Here is a 17100-nt window from a genome sequence, read left to right on the forward strand (position 1 = left end):
TTGTCCATCCAAGCCCCAATAAATTCAACTGAATACAAATCTGGTGATGGCCAGGGCATTAAATTTTATTTTTGTTCATCTAATCTTTGACTATGCGAGTTGTGTGGACAGGAGTCATATTTTTTTGAAACTAGCATTATTCATTTGAATCCTTTAGCATGTCTGCTAGTGGATCCAGTTCTTTGGTGCCTCTATGTAGGTATTTTATAAAAATAATTCAGCAAATTAAAAATCTCTGCATAAAATCTTCACTGATTACTATGCAAAGTTTATGACCAATTAATAAAAACATTAAAATAGTAAATATTCTAACAAGTCATTTACCTTTGTTTCACACGAATCCAATTTTTCAAAAAACATTTTGAAATATATGTCATTTTCTGTTTTCTTCATTTTAGCAGCTGGTTCATTATCGACAACATTCAATTTGTAATTCAGATACAACTTTAAACTATTCATATGATCTCTAAAGAAATATGTCACAATTCAGCATAATTCAGCTGTAATAACTTGATTAAATGAACAAATCCAACTACAGAAACTTTTTTTACATAATTTCACGAATTACTTTAACAATATTTTTTTAAAATTAATTAAACAGTCTTTTTTCACTAATCTGATTTCTTATAATGCTACTACCTTTAGCAGCAAATTTGACAATAATAAGTTTAGAGAATAGACTAAAACAAAGTGCAAATTGCCATCAACTCAACAAGCTTTGTATCAATTTTTGCATTTATTCATTAATATTGATAAATTCACTTAATGGAATGATTTTTTTGTATTTTTGCATTTTTTTAATTTTATAGAATTTTTTATTTAATTCAAATAATACTTTCTTATCTGCAGAGTTATTACCTATATTATATGAAAAATGAAAAGACATCAATATTCAATTGAAATTTGTGGTAAATTTTAAATTTTGTCTGAAGGTTATACTTAAGAATTGTCAGAAGATAAAAAATTCTGATTGCCACAACGAAAAAATGTCAGAATGGGAAAGAAAATTATATTACTCATGACAGCGGTGTTTCTATTGCATGAGAAGTAATTATTTTGGGCCAAGAAAAGGATGCCAGTTCAGCGTGAACCTCATGCTACAAAAAAAGATACGGATACTTGCAAGAAGTTTTGAAAGAATAAGAAGCATTTTATTGAAATTTAAAAACAAGCCTCACTTTACAAATGATTTAAGATTTTGTTGATCACTAGTCATGAGTATGCAATTGTGATGTCTTGATAATTGACAAAAATTCCTCATAAAAATTTCTCATTTCTTGCTTTTAGGACTCAAAAAAATTAGGGAAATTTTGAATGTGAGTTAATTAACTTATTTTTTGTGCAGCTTTAACTAATAGTAATAATATCAATAACACAAATCTTTAAAATTTGTTCAAACAATATTAAGTTAATTTGAAATGGTGAGACTTTAGTTTAGGTTGTTAGTAACAAAACAAAACTATTAACTATTAATTTAAGGATTGTGGATCACGGCCATGATCCACAATCCTTAAATTAATATTTTTCACCTGCAACATAAATAACATAAACTTCAATAGAAAATTTAAAAGTTTAACTCTGCAGTCAATTAAACAATTAGTAAAAATTTAGATTAAAATTAGTTTAAATTTTTAATTTTCTATTTAGTTTTCCTTCTCATTTGTAAGTAATAACATTAAAAACTTTGAAAATTTTTTTTTGAAATTGTTCATTTGAACAATTTATTAACAATTATGAATGATAGCATAGTTGTAATAGGGTTAAAAGTTAGGACAGAGCACTTAAAGACTGATTATGTTATGATACAAAAGTGGTTTTCTGTTTTAGTTTTCCCTAAAAAAAGAAAAACAATTGTGAGGTCAACCTCACAACTAATTTGTTTTTTTTCTATCCCTAATAAATTTTTCTTGTTTGTTGTTCTTAATGTCCTGATTGCTTAGTATTTTTTTCAACTATTGTTGATTTTGGTTTTAGAATTCTTTCAAATACTAAAATATCAATAATAATTTATTGTTAGTTACTCTTACTATGATAAATATATAGTTTATTTATTTTTCCTATTTTAATTTTATAACATTCTTAATTATTACACGTGTAATAGCAATACAATACAGTTAACTGCCACATATTGTAATATGCAATATGTTGCAGTTAAGTTCCACTATTTTTGATAGCAACTCATTGATAAGCTACACACATTTTAGTACTGATGAAAAATCATTTTCTTGCAATAATCAAACTCTGAAATCTTTTACTTTTGTTCCACTCCTTGTAACTTAAAGCAAAGTTTAAATTTTTGTGACTTGACTCTGTGAGATGAAATTACTTATATAAAAATCTTTATAAAAAGCAGATATTTCTAATCATTCCTGAAAATATTTTATACAATTAATCAAAAGAACAAGTGTGATTAGTTTTAAATTTCTTCTTAAAATTACCTTTGAAGGATGACATTTTTTAAAATTTCATCAACAGTAGTGCACACTTTTGCAGATAAAACATCATTTTGAGCATGAAGCAGACATCTTACCCATAACACTTTCAAAAGCAACTTTTCACAAAAATGTAAAAAAAGCTAAAAATAATAAGAAAATAAAAAAATAATGCATAATTACAATAAAATTATGTAGAATGAAATGACCGTAACACTGTATTTATAATAAATTGTGTTAACTCAAAAAACTAGCATTATTAAAAAAATACAAAATTTGGATTTTGAGTAAGTTTTGACATATTTGCTCCAACTAAAGTTTGTTAAAATTTCCTCTAGATTTTTTAGATATCTCTAGATGTGCCAGTTACACAAAAATGTATATGCTTTCAACACATTTAACATGTGTAATTAATGTACCATACATATACACACACACACACACTTACGCAAGTTATTAAGGAGGCTTGGCATTATGGTGATATATTTTGCATTATTCCTTTTACCAATTGTTTTTAATGACACTATTCAAGGTACAGCAGGGTACTGTTTTAATTTGGACCATGTACTAAAAATCTTGTTTTTAATCATCAGGTCTGTTTGATAATCTTCTTTGTGATATATTGTAATGTCAAACTATCAACCAGTCACTTTTTTTTTTAAAAAAAAAAAAATCAATTAAAACTTGATTAAAAAATGTTATTTAATTAAAATCTTCAACTAACATTATTTTTCAGCTAGAACAATTTTAAACTAATGTTATTTTTAACACTGCTGTATAGCTTAGAATAAGCAGCCAGTTTTTGCTTGCCTTCTTACTTTAAAGTCTTAACAAAAAATAGTTGTTTCTTTCAGACTCAGTTTCTATTTGGCTTTTTAGTGTTTTAATGTTAAACTTACAATCTTTTTAACTTTATTACTCTACATACTCTACACGATTCTTTATAGTATCCGTTGTAGTAAATTTGATAATTGGAATTTGATGGGGATACTTTGTACAGGCTCACTATATATGTAATCTGCTGTGTCAATCTTATATTTTAGAGCCAACTTGTGTTGTTTCTTGCAATGGTGCAAATACTTGTGTTTTCCTGCTTTGGTACTGGGATAATAAACCTTGGAGACTAGTAAACTTTTTGAATTTGGTATTAGGATTGCTAGTAGAAGCAGTTAAAAGTAGGAAGTGGATATTGTGGTTGTATAATCAGTTGATTGACTCGTAAAAGATATGGTATGGGTTTTAGAAGTATTCAGATTGCTACTAAAAGCAGGTATTTGGGTGTTAGTAGCCAGTGGATGGCTGGTAATTACAGATGAATGGCTGGCCATTCATTTGTAATATCTGGCCATAAGGATGCTTTTTGAAAGCCATTTAGGGCATTTGTGATTGTGATATTAGCTTCCAGAAAGGCTGAGCCAAAAAGTTAAGCTATTTAAAATTAAGTGACCACATACCTAGGATTAGTTCTCAACCATTTCCTGATTTTTTGATCATAGTAAAAGCTAAGTGATAGGACAAAAGCCAAATCCAAGGGCTGCCTTCAATGTGAAGAGAGAAGAATTGCACCATTCCTCTCGCAATCTTAATTAATTAAATACTTTTAGATTTATGTTCATATAAAATAAGTAGAAATGGAGAGGTTGTTTTGGTATCAGAATATTGAATAAATTTTTTTAACCAAATAAAAAAAATTCTTTTTGCTTCTACTTGCTTGAGTGACATTCATCCCAGGCATCTGATGGTGCTCTATCCATTACTTCTGGCTTCATTCAATTATTTCACTCACTTATAAGGAAAGATCATCATGGGTGGCACATACCTCCCACTTAAAACAATTATTATTTGTAATGATAGAGATTTTATTGTGCATATATGTTAAACATGCTAAGATAAAAAAAAAGCTTCGCTTTTTATCTTAACATGTTTAATATATATGCACAATAATCAAAAATCCACAGAAACCTTACTTTTTTAAGATTATATTGACTCTTTATCTGTTTGTTGTAATGGCTGAGCAGAGAGAATATAACAAAAACGCATTTCTCCAAATTTTGGACTTTAAGCATCTGATCAGCCATGTATGAAAGAACTTCAACCTGGAAAAAAATAAAATTTAACATTTATAAGATTATAACAATTTTAACAGGTTTAACATTTACAAGGTTTATTTTTATATTTATAATGCCTAACCAGTGAGTTTAATTTCAAAGGAAGTGACTGCTTCCAGATTTGATAATGAAGGACATCATGCCAAACACACACAATGAGATCAGCACCAAATAATGCTTCTTCTTTACAAAACTTAGTTAATACCTGATAAACAATTAATAAACAGTTAAAATTTTCTATATTTATGTAACCCTTCTATGATTTGCTTTAAAAAACAAGTTTTAATATTTTTTACTTTAATACCATTTAAAAGCATAAAACAATTTTTTTCTGAAAAAAAACAAACCAATAGACAAGTACCTCAAGCACATTTAATTTTAGAAGACACTGTAACTTTAAAATCACAGACTTTGATAAATAACCACAAAGCAGAGAAAGTAGCGCTTTGATAGACTGAATATTAGTAGCTATTAGCCTAAATAATAAAACCCACCACGTGTTAAGAACAATTTGTCTTGCCTAAAATCTTTATATTTAATATATTTGTCAGGCAATTACAAATAGCTGCCTGAAGAAAAGATATTTAAGACAAATATATATATAAAAAATACATGAAAAGTAAAATAACAAATCATCTAACAGTTTGAAAACTGAACTTTAAAATCAAATAAAGTTTTTATTGAAGGTTTTTAAGGTTGATTAAAATCAAATGTCAATCAAAAGGGTAATTACATATCAAATGGACTAATTTTTTTAATTTTTTTGGACCACATCAGATTTTTGGTAGAACATGCTGGAGTGGTGTAAGTTGATGAGATAAGGAAATCCTGAAAATTTCAACTCTATACCACTTATCTCAAAATATAATTAGATATTGCGCATGCCAAATTTTTTGAAGCCAGTTTTGACCTCTCAATTTGGGGGCAGAATTAACAAATGCTTATATAAAAATTAAGAAACTGATGATAATGAAGTTTTATATCTTAAGTTCAAATATTGATAAGTTTATAAGTTTCAAACAAAAATCTATTTTTTTTGCTTAACATAATATTTTTTTCTTAAAAGGACGGAATATTACATATTTATATAAATTTCAAATACATATTTTTACAATAACTTGTTGAATTTAACTTTTTTAAATACAAGTTCTCAGTAAAACTAAGCATAAATTTTAATTTTATTTTGTTTAAATTTAGTTTGTTTAATAGTAGTGAAGAAAAAGTATTTGTATAATCGCCATTTTAGATCAAACAAACATAGCATGGTCTAAAATGATAATTGTTAACCAACCTGCAACTGTTGGCAGCTGCCAAAATAGTAATTTGTTAATTGCTTGTGTAGAAATTCTCAAATTTCAAATAATTAGCATTTTTTATATAATTTATGTACCTTTTAATTCTTCACTACCTACTGCTGCTTGCTAGAAGGTTAATAAGACAACTGCATGGTAGGCAGCTGAGTTTCTTTTTACGATAAAATATTTTGGCAACTTGGTTTTGTAAAAAAATTATTTAATTTCTGTATAACTGTAGCCATAATATATAACAGTAAGTATAATAGTATATATAGGTAAAAAAGTATAGTAGGTGATTTAAATAGTTCTTTATTCAAATATTTATTATATACATTATGATAATTCTTTTAGAGTTGTTTTTGCATGCATTTATATATATATATATATATATATATATATATATATATATATATATATATATATATATATATATATATATATATATATATATATATATATATATATATATATATATATATATATATAATGGTGGGGATGTATAACTATAACAAAAAAACAAAAGACTGAGGAGAAAAAGCAACAGAGTCACTTAACGATTTTTCAATTAAAATTTGATTCAATACAAACTTTATTTAATTAACTATTACTCATAGGGCAATCACTTGAAATTTTCAAAAAAGTAACTTCATATTTTCCCTTGTGGACTATAATTATACAAGTAATTCTATGAGTTAAATCATCAACATTTTAGGTATAAACTTACTTGTCAGATTTAGATAGGAAGTCAATTGTTGAGCAAATCCAGTCTAAGAGAAACTGAATTTTTCCAATAGAGTCTATCTGTTTGTCTTCGATTTCACTTAGCTTTTCAATTTTTATATCTATATTGGACTTAGAATCAAGTAAGCATGAAGATAAAACTAAAAGAAAAAAAAAAAGAATATTACAATAAGAAGAAGAAGAAGAAGAAGAAGAATAACAGAAGATTAAAAAGATAAAAATGAAACTAAAACATATATATTTAACTACCATGAAAATCAGTTCTGTGCTGGATAATCATGTTTTTGTAACATTAAAATGAGAATACCTTTCTTTTAACTAAATAAACACAAAGATATAGTCAAAAGTTTGTGATTATTATAAAAGAGCCTAGCTAGTTAAAATAGCTATTATATATTGATAAATCTAGAATACCACACTATCTAACGTTTGAGTTGGATAATAGTAAAAACATAATATAATATAATATTGTAAACAACCATTTGGTGGATTACTTCTAATAATAATATAAATTTATTTTACAGATAACTAATTGATCTTTATATTTAATTGTAAAAAATTGTCAAAATAATAAGCTTGAAAAAAAAAACTACACGTGGTTTTGTTAGTAAAAAGTCAGTCATTAATAATGCGATTCGCAACGCGTGCGTTTAACGATGTTTATGGTCAACGTCACAAAACCGCTAGATTTGCTAAAACCTGCGCTGAGAAATCTGTCATGCCGTCAGACTTCAGTAATGTAAAAACTGAAATCCAACTTATTCCGTTCTCTGGAGAAAATTCATTTATCTCTCTTTTAGAAATGATAGCTTTTCCAAATTTTGTAGTTTCACATCTAGAATATGCTTTATAATATGCAACCGTTTTCCTTTAAAATTATGAAAATGTTTTCATTGGTTTTTTCCTGGATTAAAGAGCCTACCACGTTAATTTAATGAGTTTTTCAAGAGAGCGATTCTCAAGAGAATGATTCTCTAGAGAACGATTTTGGGAACCAACGGTTTCCTTATTGAGCCAAAAACGTTTAGTATTACAGTTACTGTAGATAAAGAATTTACTTTTAAAGTTCCAAATAAGTGCGTGGGTTCAAGATGTTTATCAAGTTGTGTGCGCTTCGTACATTCGGATCTCTGATGAGTAACAAGATTCCAAAGACCTGACGTTATAATCAAGAAGTCCAAGGCTTTTGGTAATTTGGTTAACGTACAAATTTTCACTCATAGATTTTAGAATTTACACCTCTAATGGTACTACATCTCCTTCTTGGCGTGGTCAATCATTTACACAAAACTTTGAAAGACGTTTGGCCAAAAGGTAGCCAATGGCCAACAGCTCTCCATATTTAAGAGGAACCATACCACGATGCTCACTTTGCAAACAATAAGTGTTACAAACTCGTCAACAGCCTTCTTCAACACCTTGCAAGAAAAGTCTCAGGATTAATATAATCAACCAACTTCCGGTTTGTTTTGTTTTACTAAAACGTTACTAAAATTTCAAAATGTTGTATTATTCTGATTTGGTAAAAAATTGGAGCAGATTTTAGCGAAAACATCACTTATTTTAAGAGTTTATACTTAGCATTTCAAATGTGCAGTGTAGCATCTAAGGTGCATGCTATGTTTTTTAACAGAAAATAGTTTGTTGACACGAAGAGGGCATTCCCTGGTTATTTAGTGAACAAGTTTCTGATATCAACAGTTTAGTCCAATTGCTTTTATTTAAAAAATATCTTTTCATGCATTACATAAGCTTTGTATTATTGTAATATATGATAATATAAAATAAGATCTGTATTATTTAGATACAAGTTATTTGTGCATTACACAGTTGTTTACCAAAAAACAAAGTGAATAATTTATATAATTTATGTTCTTCTATAAAAATTAAAGTATAAAATATATTCTTTAAGAATAAATAAATATCAAAATCTTTTTTTTTAATAAATTTAATGAAGAAAAGTTAAAATTAAATGATGAAAAAAAAATAAACAAAAGTGTGCGGGGTTTATCTGAATATTTCCTTTTTAATTGTTAATTTCATTCTTAAGTTTTTAAATTTAATTTTATAATAAATTAATTTGTAACTGTTTTTTCGGTTTTCTAATGTTTATGCCTTATGTTTCTAAAATTAAAAGAAAAGCATGCAGTTGCTTGCCAAGTTCTTGCTGATTTGTCAAGTGACATAAGAGAAGTCTTTACTTTATTCTTTTTTATATAAAATAGTTTAATAAAGCCATTTATTCAACAAAATGATATCAACAGTTTAGTCCACGTATTAGATAAGTATCAATTGATTAATTTTTGTAAGTCTAATTTAAAAATGGTTGAGCCACAAGAAAAAACTATTACAGGTTCAGACGGAGTTACTTATAAATACCATTATGTTTGTATTAGAGATGATCTGGAAAGAATTTTGGCTGTAAAAGATATATTTAATGAATTTTGTTATATATGCATCAGACTCAGTTAAACCTTCAGGCTCAAAAAAGGAAAACAACTTTTTGGTACATACTACACAATTGGAAATTTACATCTTCGTTTTGCTCAATAGCATCTCAAATACAACTTGCAATATTATTTAAAACTAAAATACGAAAGTTTTCTTATCATTATTTACTAATGCCACTGGTTGATAAACTAACATCCCAAATGAATTCTGATATTCAGGGAGAAGTTGAACACAACCTTCATGTTTGTATTGCTACAGTGTCTGTACACAATTTAGAGGCACACTCTATTGCTGGTTTTAGTTGCTGTTTTGGTTCAGGTAGGATTTGTTGATTTTGCTTGCTTGATTATAAAAACAAAATCTCTGAGATACACAGAAGGTTCCTGTTCATTAAGAACTTTGGCCAATTACAACACTCATCTACATGCAGTTAAAAGTTGTTCTGCAAATAAAGCAATATTTGGCATAAATAAATCATTATTTTCAACCTTATTTTAATGTTATTGAATCATTTCCACCAGATTTACATCATGAGATTCTGAAAGAAATAGTTCCAGTTGTTTTGAAACTGACAATCCAAATATTGATTGAAAGCAAGATCATCAATTTAACCCAGTTGAACTATGAGATAAAAACCATTCCATTTGGATTTCATGATTCAAAAAATGTGCCATGTGAAATACGCATTCATTCAATTTCAATAAACAGTCATCTTTCTGGAAAAGCTTCAGAAAATTGGTACCCCCTTAGAAATTACCCAGTAATTTTTGTAGACTATCTTTTTATCCATGGTGATAGTTTTCCATAGATCTTCTTCTAGTTATCAATAGATCTTCTTCTTGATGATAAATTACTTGTTGCAAAAGATATCCCAGATTTTTTTTTGTGGCATCATGAAAACCTAAAAAGTATGGCTATAGCAGCATATTTTTTATTTGATTTTGCTTAACCTAACACATCTCCTATTAAGAAAAAATATTTTTATCTTATCTTTTGAATGTAAAGAATAATATTCTCTATTATTTTTTCAGTAGTATATGCATGGTGTCCCAAAAGTCACTTTCTGATTCGTTTCGCTTTTAATTTTTTATTGAATTTATTAATATATAAAGAGTTGATAAATTAAAACTTAGTACTTATAATTTTTTAAATTACGTCTATTAAATATTTATGCGCTGACAAATTAAGGCTCTTTTTATCGCATCTTCTATAACAGAACTCAATAAATACTAAGATGTGTTGGCAAATTTGGCTTTGATGTTTTGCTTTACTATATACAGTAACCGGCTTGTTCATATATACTTTAGACTTCAGATAGCCCCACAGAAAAAAGAGACCGAGCAGGTCAATTAAAATCACCATTTTGAGATGCGGTGAGGAAAAATCTTCCGCAGTTCACCGATTGTTTCTCCAGCAGTATTAGTCGTAGTACTATACTTTTGAAGCCATATATTCTGCATATCTAATTTATTTATTTGTGGCACAAAAAGTTGTTTAAGCATTTGCCTGTAGCATGCGCCACTTGCCTTTATTTGTTTCACAAAAATACGGTATAACGTTGAATACGGGTGTATAGCGACCTTACGCGGATGTAAAGGCCTTAAGTGGATTTACCTACAATTTTATTTATTTAGTGTTCCATTCAGCTCAAGATGAGCTTCGTTTAGCATTAACGGTTTTGAAAGAAAATTTTGAATTTGATTGTGTAGAGTCAGTACTACTTGGGAGCATTTCAGACGTTTTGGAGTGAACTAAATCTAGTGCGGAAGTAAGTGCAGACCTAACCCCAGGATTCGGTGCAGTGATGATCTTGATTGCCCTACCTGTTATGCTCTTCTTCTTATTGATGCTCGATCCCTTTACACACTCTCACTTGGACACGCTCTTTATTTTCTAATGAACGCCATACTCGTGGTCTTCCGGCTCTTAAGTTATCGGACGTCATCAAGCTTTTTCAAATCAACCCACCGACCGCTGATTTGTTGGTGGTACTGAGCGCCTTCTTTTTAAGCTGCTATTCTTTTTTTCTCAAAATCTCCTTTATAGAAGCTAATTTCCTGCTTTTCATTAAGATTATTTTTATAATTGACCAATAACTTTTAATTATTCGCTGTTCAGCACAGTTTGAAGGATACAAATTCAATGCCATTTTGTTCATGTCATTCTAAAGACTTCTTATCATTCTAGTGACTTTTTGAAGTAGTGGATTGTAGCTAAATCAACCCAAATAATTGTGGGCATATATTTTTTAATCAATAGCAAAAGGCGTTTCTTTAAGTTTTCTTCTATATACAAATCTGAGCTCAAAGTCTTACCTGTTCGGTGTTCGGTGTACTTTTCAAGTTTCATCGTCTTCAGTTATGCACAGGGTCTCTTGGCTCAATATTTAAATAGCTTTTTTGAACAACGTGTTCCTTTAATTTCTCAATCAATGGATCGCTTTGGAGTTTTTTTTTATAATGTTGTTTTTATTCTTGAGATTTTATTACTTTTCCTATGAAAGATTTTGGTGCATTTAAATTTTCTCGCAAGATTTCTCTGCGACCGACATGGATTTACCATTATGAAGCGAATGATTGATATTGTTAATATGTATCTTTAAATTCTTTCTTTTTTTCCCCTTACTGCTTTTTTTTCGATATATTGAATCTCTTTATATCGTCGCAAAAAAGGTTGAGCAACAGAGTTCAATCTTCAATTGGATTTATTTTGCGGCAATTTAAAGAGATATTAAAATATTATATTGTGACAAAGAAGGATTTTGAAGAAAAATTTTCAAACATTTTTTCTCAATTTAACATTTGTTTATTCATTTTAACCCAATAGCAACGATAACGATAACGAATATTTAACACCAATACAACCAAATGACAATACTTTAGCTTCATTGTGCAAAAAAAACCCTTTTATATGATTTTCGAGAAATTAACGTTTGCAGAGTGCTGACTTTCATCGCGTTCTACCGATAAATCCAGTTAAACATCTTTGGGACCATTTAGATTGACGTAAAGAAGAAAAACCATCAAACAAAATTTTTTTTTGCAAAATTTGAGAAAACCTGGAATGAGACCCATCAATCTCCACATAAAACTTTAATAAGATCCATCAATCTCCCCATTAAGAATCAATGCAGAGACGTCAGACTTTTCTTAATCCGACTAATTAGAGATGTGATTCTTTAAAAGATTCATTATTCAAAGTTATAGGTAGAAAAAAAACAATTCATTGTTACAATTTGATGATCGCATTATTATATACAACCATTTTTTTTATTAAATGATTTTAAAACTTGTGAAATACCACAATAAAAATTGACGAACAGTGCTGACACCTACCTACCATAAAAATTCGATTACTAACAGATTTTCAGCTTCGTTATTCTTTATTCCATTTTTACAAGCGCATATAAATCTAGCATGCCATAAAATTTTGTAAAAAAACTAACGCACAAAATTTTTAATTGATTTTCATCCTATTTTCTTCTCAAGCCAACCATTATCTAAAACTATTTTATTAACTAAAGTAAGTTAATCATTTTCTAAAATAGGTTATATGAAATTATTAACAATGACCAGCTGGAAGATTTGAAAATACATATTTAGTACATTGAAAAAAAAGGCGAAAAGCAGTAGGCGAAGCAATAAAGCTGCAGATAATAGGTATGAAGAATAGCTCCAGGATCAGCAACAAAGAAACAGTAAAAAGGTTAACAATTCCCGAGATTATGATTTTGAAAATATTTAAAATGGCAGGTGACATTTTTTTTAAGTTAGAGCTAATCCAAGGCGAAGATATCGTGAGCTTCGTGACCAAATCTTCAAAGAAATCCGTGTTTCTTTAAACACAGTTATAATTTTGCGTCAAACTACGTTAATTCAAATTTATGGAGTGAACTTTATAACGTCAAGTTTGTTTTTCACCTAATTTTATATATACCTAATTTTAAATGCTTATCTATTAAACATACATCAAGTCTTCTTGTATCTATGTCGGTTATCTTATAGTTTTTATATTTAACTGAACCATATGGTTTAAGATACTTAACAAACATCGTAGAGGTTTTTCCTCAAACGGCAAATTTTTTTAATTTTGAGTTTTTATGGTTGCTTTTCTACACCCCACCCACCCCCTCGCCCTTCCTACTCCCCCTTTCTTCCTCCCCCTTACTATTTCCTTGATGAATGCTCTCACTTTGCTTGTTGCTATTTAACACGACGAATATTAGTTTTAAAACTTTTATAATAGTAATCTGTGTTCTTTTGAAAGTCTCAAATATTATCTAAAATCCAACATAAGAGATTTTTTTTTTTTTTTTTTCTTTTTTTTTTTTTAAATGCTAATTCCTTGTAATTATCTGTAGCGTTTGACGTCATTTGTATTTTCAGCGCGTTCTCCTTTTTCCAACCCCTGGGAATTATTTTTTTTGTGTGATTTTAGTTTTTTTAAAGGATCACTTTTTGATAAGAATAAAGTGATAATCTATTGCTCCTGTTTAATAAGTAATGAAAACGATTTTAACATTCAACTCTGCTTGAAATCAGCAAATTTTAATCATGCTGCTAGCGTAATATTGGGTAATTTTAAGATTTCTCTCTTTTATTATCAGAATGCTTGATGAAAAATTATTCTCGTTCGTCTAAGTTAAAATATTTGCAGTTTAAGTGAAGGCGTGGCCATTAAAAACTTAGTAATTTATTATCACATTCAGGCATTTTTCTTGATTATTAAGTGATTTTATTTTTGATCGAGTTATAATTCAGTCTGCTTGTAGAAAGAAGTGTATAGAAATTTATAAAAGATAATGTATCTTACTAAAATGGAAGCTAATTCTTATGTATAAATAATAGTTAAATTATTCCTTAATTTTAAATAGTGAATAGAAAATAATAAATTTTAGGAATTAAAAACTCTATCACCAAAAGAATTTTAATGTCTATATTGCTTAAAAGTCATAAAAATAAACAGCATCCAACAAAGACTTTCGTTATTGTTTACAGCATTGATACGAAGGCCGCCATCTTTAAATTAATTTAAAGATCATTAAAGGTATGACACCTTATAAAAACTTGTACAAAGGTTGGGACGATTCAAATTTGTACAAAGTTTGGAACGATTCAAATTTAAAAGTCCTCGAATACAAGCTCCAATAGTAGGCGGACAATTTCTTTGTATAATTCTTTTCTGGGAATTTTCAAGTCTTTTTGTTCTTTCCACGCGTCATTTTCTCTCTTCAATTCCCCTGTGTTCTCTTGACCCCCTGAATCTTTGAACATTGATTTAATAAGATTGATTGCTTCATCGACGTACTCAGATTTTCTTTCGCTCACTTCCTTTCCATGCGTTTTTGATTTAAACTTTGTTCCTAATCTCGCCAAAAACTCGTTTTTTTTTTTATCTAAAACGATAAAAAGAAAATTATCACGCTTTAATCTAATTTTTTTTTTTTTAAAAAAAAATGCCAATAAAATGTTTTCAAAAAATTAAACTAAGATTTTAATTTTAGTAAAATGTATAACTAATTTAAGTATTTCTCCCGAGGGTAAATTTTAAGTACCTACCTTCACCGCCACGAGGTTCAATGCAACCATTCCATCTGAAAAAAGGGCAACTCGCTGTTGTAAAAGAAATTAAAACCATACTAGATATGATAGTGAGTTGAATTAAGGAACCTGTCATTTTTCCACATATAATATAAACTACATTGACCATCCGAGTCTGAAGATAGAAATTGGTTTTCTACGCAGCTGTTCAAAACTCTTATATATTTGATTTACTGAGTGGGGTGATAACAATAGACAATTAAATTTAAATTACAACTGCGAATGACAGCGCATTTATTAAGATAGATTATCATTTATGTTTAAGCGGGTTAATCGGGTTTCAAAAATCTTACCTCCATTGATGCCACACGTGATGATTTTAACATTCAAGGAGCAATTTTATGCTCAAAATTTGCGTTGTTAATTTACTCAGATATCTATACGCGATTGAATTACTATTATTATAGTGTCATATGCGACTTACACATCTCTATTACTTTGGTATAATATGCACTGTATTTGCATCAAAGATTATGTCCTAGTGCTTCAGAGACAGCCGCCTTTGATGGTATTTTAAAATGGCAATCGACAAATAGAAATATTATTTTAAAATAAACGTAGAAATTATGACATCTTTTGATGATGATATTGTTGACTATGATCGCGATGATCTACTAAATTTGATTGCGCTAATAGAATGTTAGTTTTAAAAGCTGCAACATTTTTGTCAATTTTATTTTACTCGATTGGAAGAAGATACTTTTTTAAAAACCATTATAAATTTTGATTTTTTTAAAGAATAATCTCATTCATTTGCCACGAAGATAAAAATGACTCAACTCCGATGCTTTTTATTGTTTTTGACTTATCGTAGAGATGAAATAGCTAAAAACAGATTTAATGAATGACTAAAATAATTAAGTTTTGTAAATGGTCTAATATAAACGATGTCATTAAAACACTAAATTTCTTAATGCAATAAATAGACTGGTTTGCAAAAATCAATTCCCATCCGAAGAATTTTTATTAAAAAATTCTCTTCTCTTTCATTACATCTTAAGAAAAGCAAGACATTCTTAAGATAATTACCCGAAGGCGTACGAAAGTTGGTTACAAGGAAAACTTAGAAATGCATGACATAAGTAAAACTCAACAATTCCAATTAATTAAGCTGATCCGATCTGTCTTAGTCTAATTTATTAGCAATTGATATTTAGATATAATAATTAGTTTGCTTCACTTATTTCTCAAGGGTGAAACTCCACGGATGTATTATCACAGCGTGACATTTTTAGTAAAAAATTTAAAGTTAAATAACAAAGAGAGTTTCATGAAAACAGATTTTTAACGAATAAAATTTTTCAAATTTTATGAACCACTTTGTTAAACTTTTAAGGCTTTTCAAAAGATGTTAATAAAAAAGATGTTGAAAAAACAAAACAAGAATTTTACAGAAAAAAACTTAAAATTAATGACTAATTAATGATTAGTAAGTGTACAAAGCATCATCTACAAATTTTATAAACATGATTTCTCGCAGGAATGGGAAGTATCCAGAAGGGCCAGAATTATCTATTACACCCTGAATACAGTTGGATATAGTTTTTCTAATTAGAAATGCAATAAATAACAAAAAATAGGATGAATACAATCTAGATTAACATTATTAAACGCTACGAATTCATGCGAATGTAAAAATGAACGTTAATCCAATTACAGGTTTTGTTTATAGAGGTCAATCAATAAAAATGTTGTAAAGTATGCTAAATATTTTTTAATTTTAAATGAATTTGATGGCTTCGCTAGAGAATCTGTGGCCTATAGCAGTGAAATGACATCTTGTCGAATCATGCTGTTAATATACCTGACATGAAATTAAAAGTATCATAGCCTGAAAATGTTCAAAGGGGGTCAATGAAAATTATATTATGGATTTTGTATACCAGTGTGCATCTATTTTCTCTGACACTTTACAACATCTTGGTTTGTTGTACTCAAGTACAATATACTCTTTGAAGCATTTTGTTGAGGGGTCTGGATTTTTTCAGGGACAACAATACTTTTTGTAGCACTTTGTTGAGGGGTCAGGATTTTTTCTCTCTTCTTAGCATTAACTTAACAGTACTTTTTTAGACGTGGTTGAATCTGAACCTTTCAACGATTTATGGTTACTTTTTTACATAAGCATTCATTCAGTTTCTTCTCTACCAGTTTCATCTTTATTTATTTTCTTTAGTAATTTACATCTGTGTATAAAGGACTGTGTATACTTGAACTACTGGTTATGCACAGATATCAAATCTTAGTTCAAGCAGCAAAAGTTGGTTATCGCATGTCTTCAATGTTACAGATCTGATAATATTACAGCAAAAATTGATGTCTTTCTGAATTTGAAATTTTGTAAGTTGCAATATTACTCCTAAAGTATATAATAACAAGAACATATATATATATATATATATATATATGTATGTATGTATGTATGTATGTATGTATGTATGTATGTATGTATGTATGTATGTATGTATGTATG

General features: G+C 28.5%; 2 protein-coding genes across 5 annotated transcripts in view; both read right to left on the reverse strand.

The window, feature by feature from the left end:
* Positions 1-6929, reverse strand: part of LOC145192969 (uncharacterized) — a 28359-nt gene extending 21430 nt beyond the window's left edge. For 3 of the 4 annotated variants that reach the window (XM_090071384.1, XM_090071385.1, XM_090071386.1), the window contains exons 1-7: positions 6826-6929; positions 6560-6716; positions 4902-5016; positions 4623-4745; positions 4400-4528; positions 2439-2575; positions 325-466 (exon numbers count right to left, since the gene is read on the reverse strand). In XM_090071384.1, the coding sequence (XP_089927510.1) occupies positions 325-466; positions 2439-2575; positions 4400-4528; positions 4623-4745; positions 4902-5016; positions 6560-6716; positions 6826-6856 (834 nt within the window). In that variant the 5' untranslated portion in view covers positions 6857-6929. The remainder of the gene's footprint in view (positions 1-324; positions 467-2438; positions 2576-4399; positions 4529-4622; positions 4746-4901; positions 5017-6559; positions 6717-6825) is intronic. The other variant, XM_090071387.1, reaches the window with a different exon arrangement.
* Positions 6930-13942: 7013 nt separating this feature from the next.
* LOC149878856 (uncharacterized) lies at positions 13943-14786 on the reverse strand. Its single transcript, XM_090071882.1, has 2 exons — positions 14586-14786; positions 13943-14422 (listed from the first exon to the last, which is right to left on the reverse strand). Exons 1-2 carry the CDS (start codon positions 14734-14736, stop codon positions 14148-14150), a joined length of 426 nt encoding a protein of 141 aa, XP_089928008.1. The 5' UTR covers positions 14737-14786; the 3' UTR covers positions 13943-14147.
* Between the last annotated feature and the right edge of the window lie 2314 nt (positions 14787-17100).

This window comes from Hydra viridissima, unplaced genomic scaffold (assembly GCF_058129835.1).
Source record: "Hydra viridissima isolate aposymbiotic clone 2 unplaced genomic scaffold, HvirCarnegie_v1 scaffold_14, whole genome shotgun sequence".
NCBI lineage: Eukaryota > Metazoa > Cnidaria > Hydrozoa > Anthoathecata > Hydridae > Hydra > Hydra viridissima.

What these genes read in the sequence shown, in the direction of transcription:
- LOC149878856 (XM_090071882.1), bottom strand. Translation starts at nt 14,736, where the DNA reads ATGGTCAATGTAGTTTATATTATATGTGGAAAAATGACAGGTTCCTTA. An exon ending in TGAACCTCGTGGCGGTGAAG is followed by an intron (nt 14,423 to 14,585) that starts GTAGGTACTTAA and finishes TTATCGTTTTAG; the next exon opens with ATAAAAAAAAAAACGAGTTT.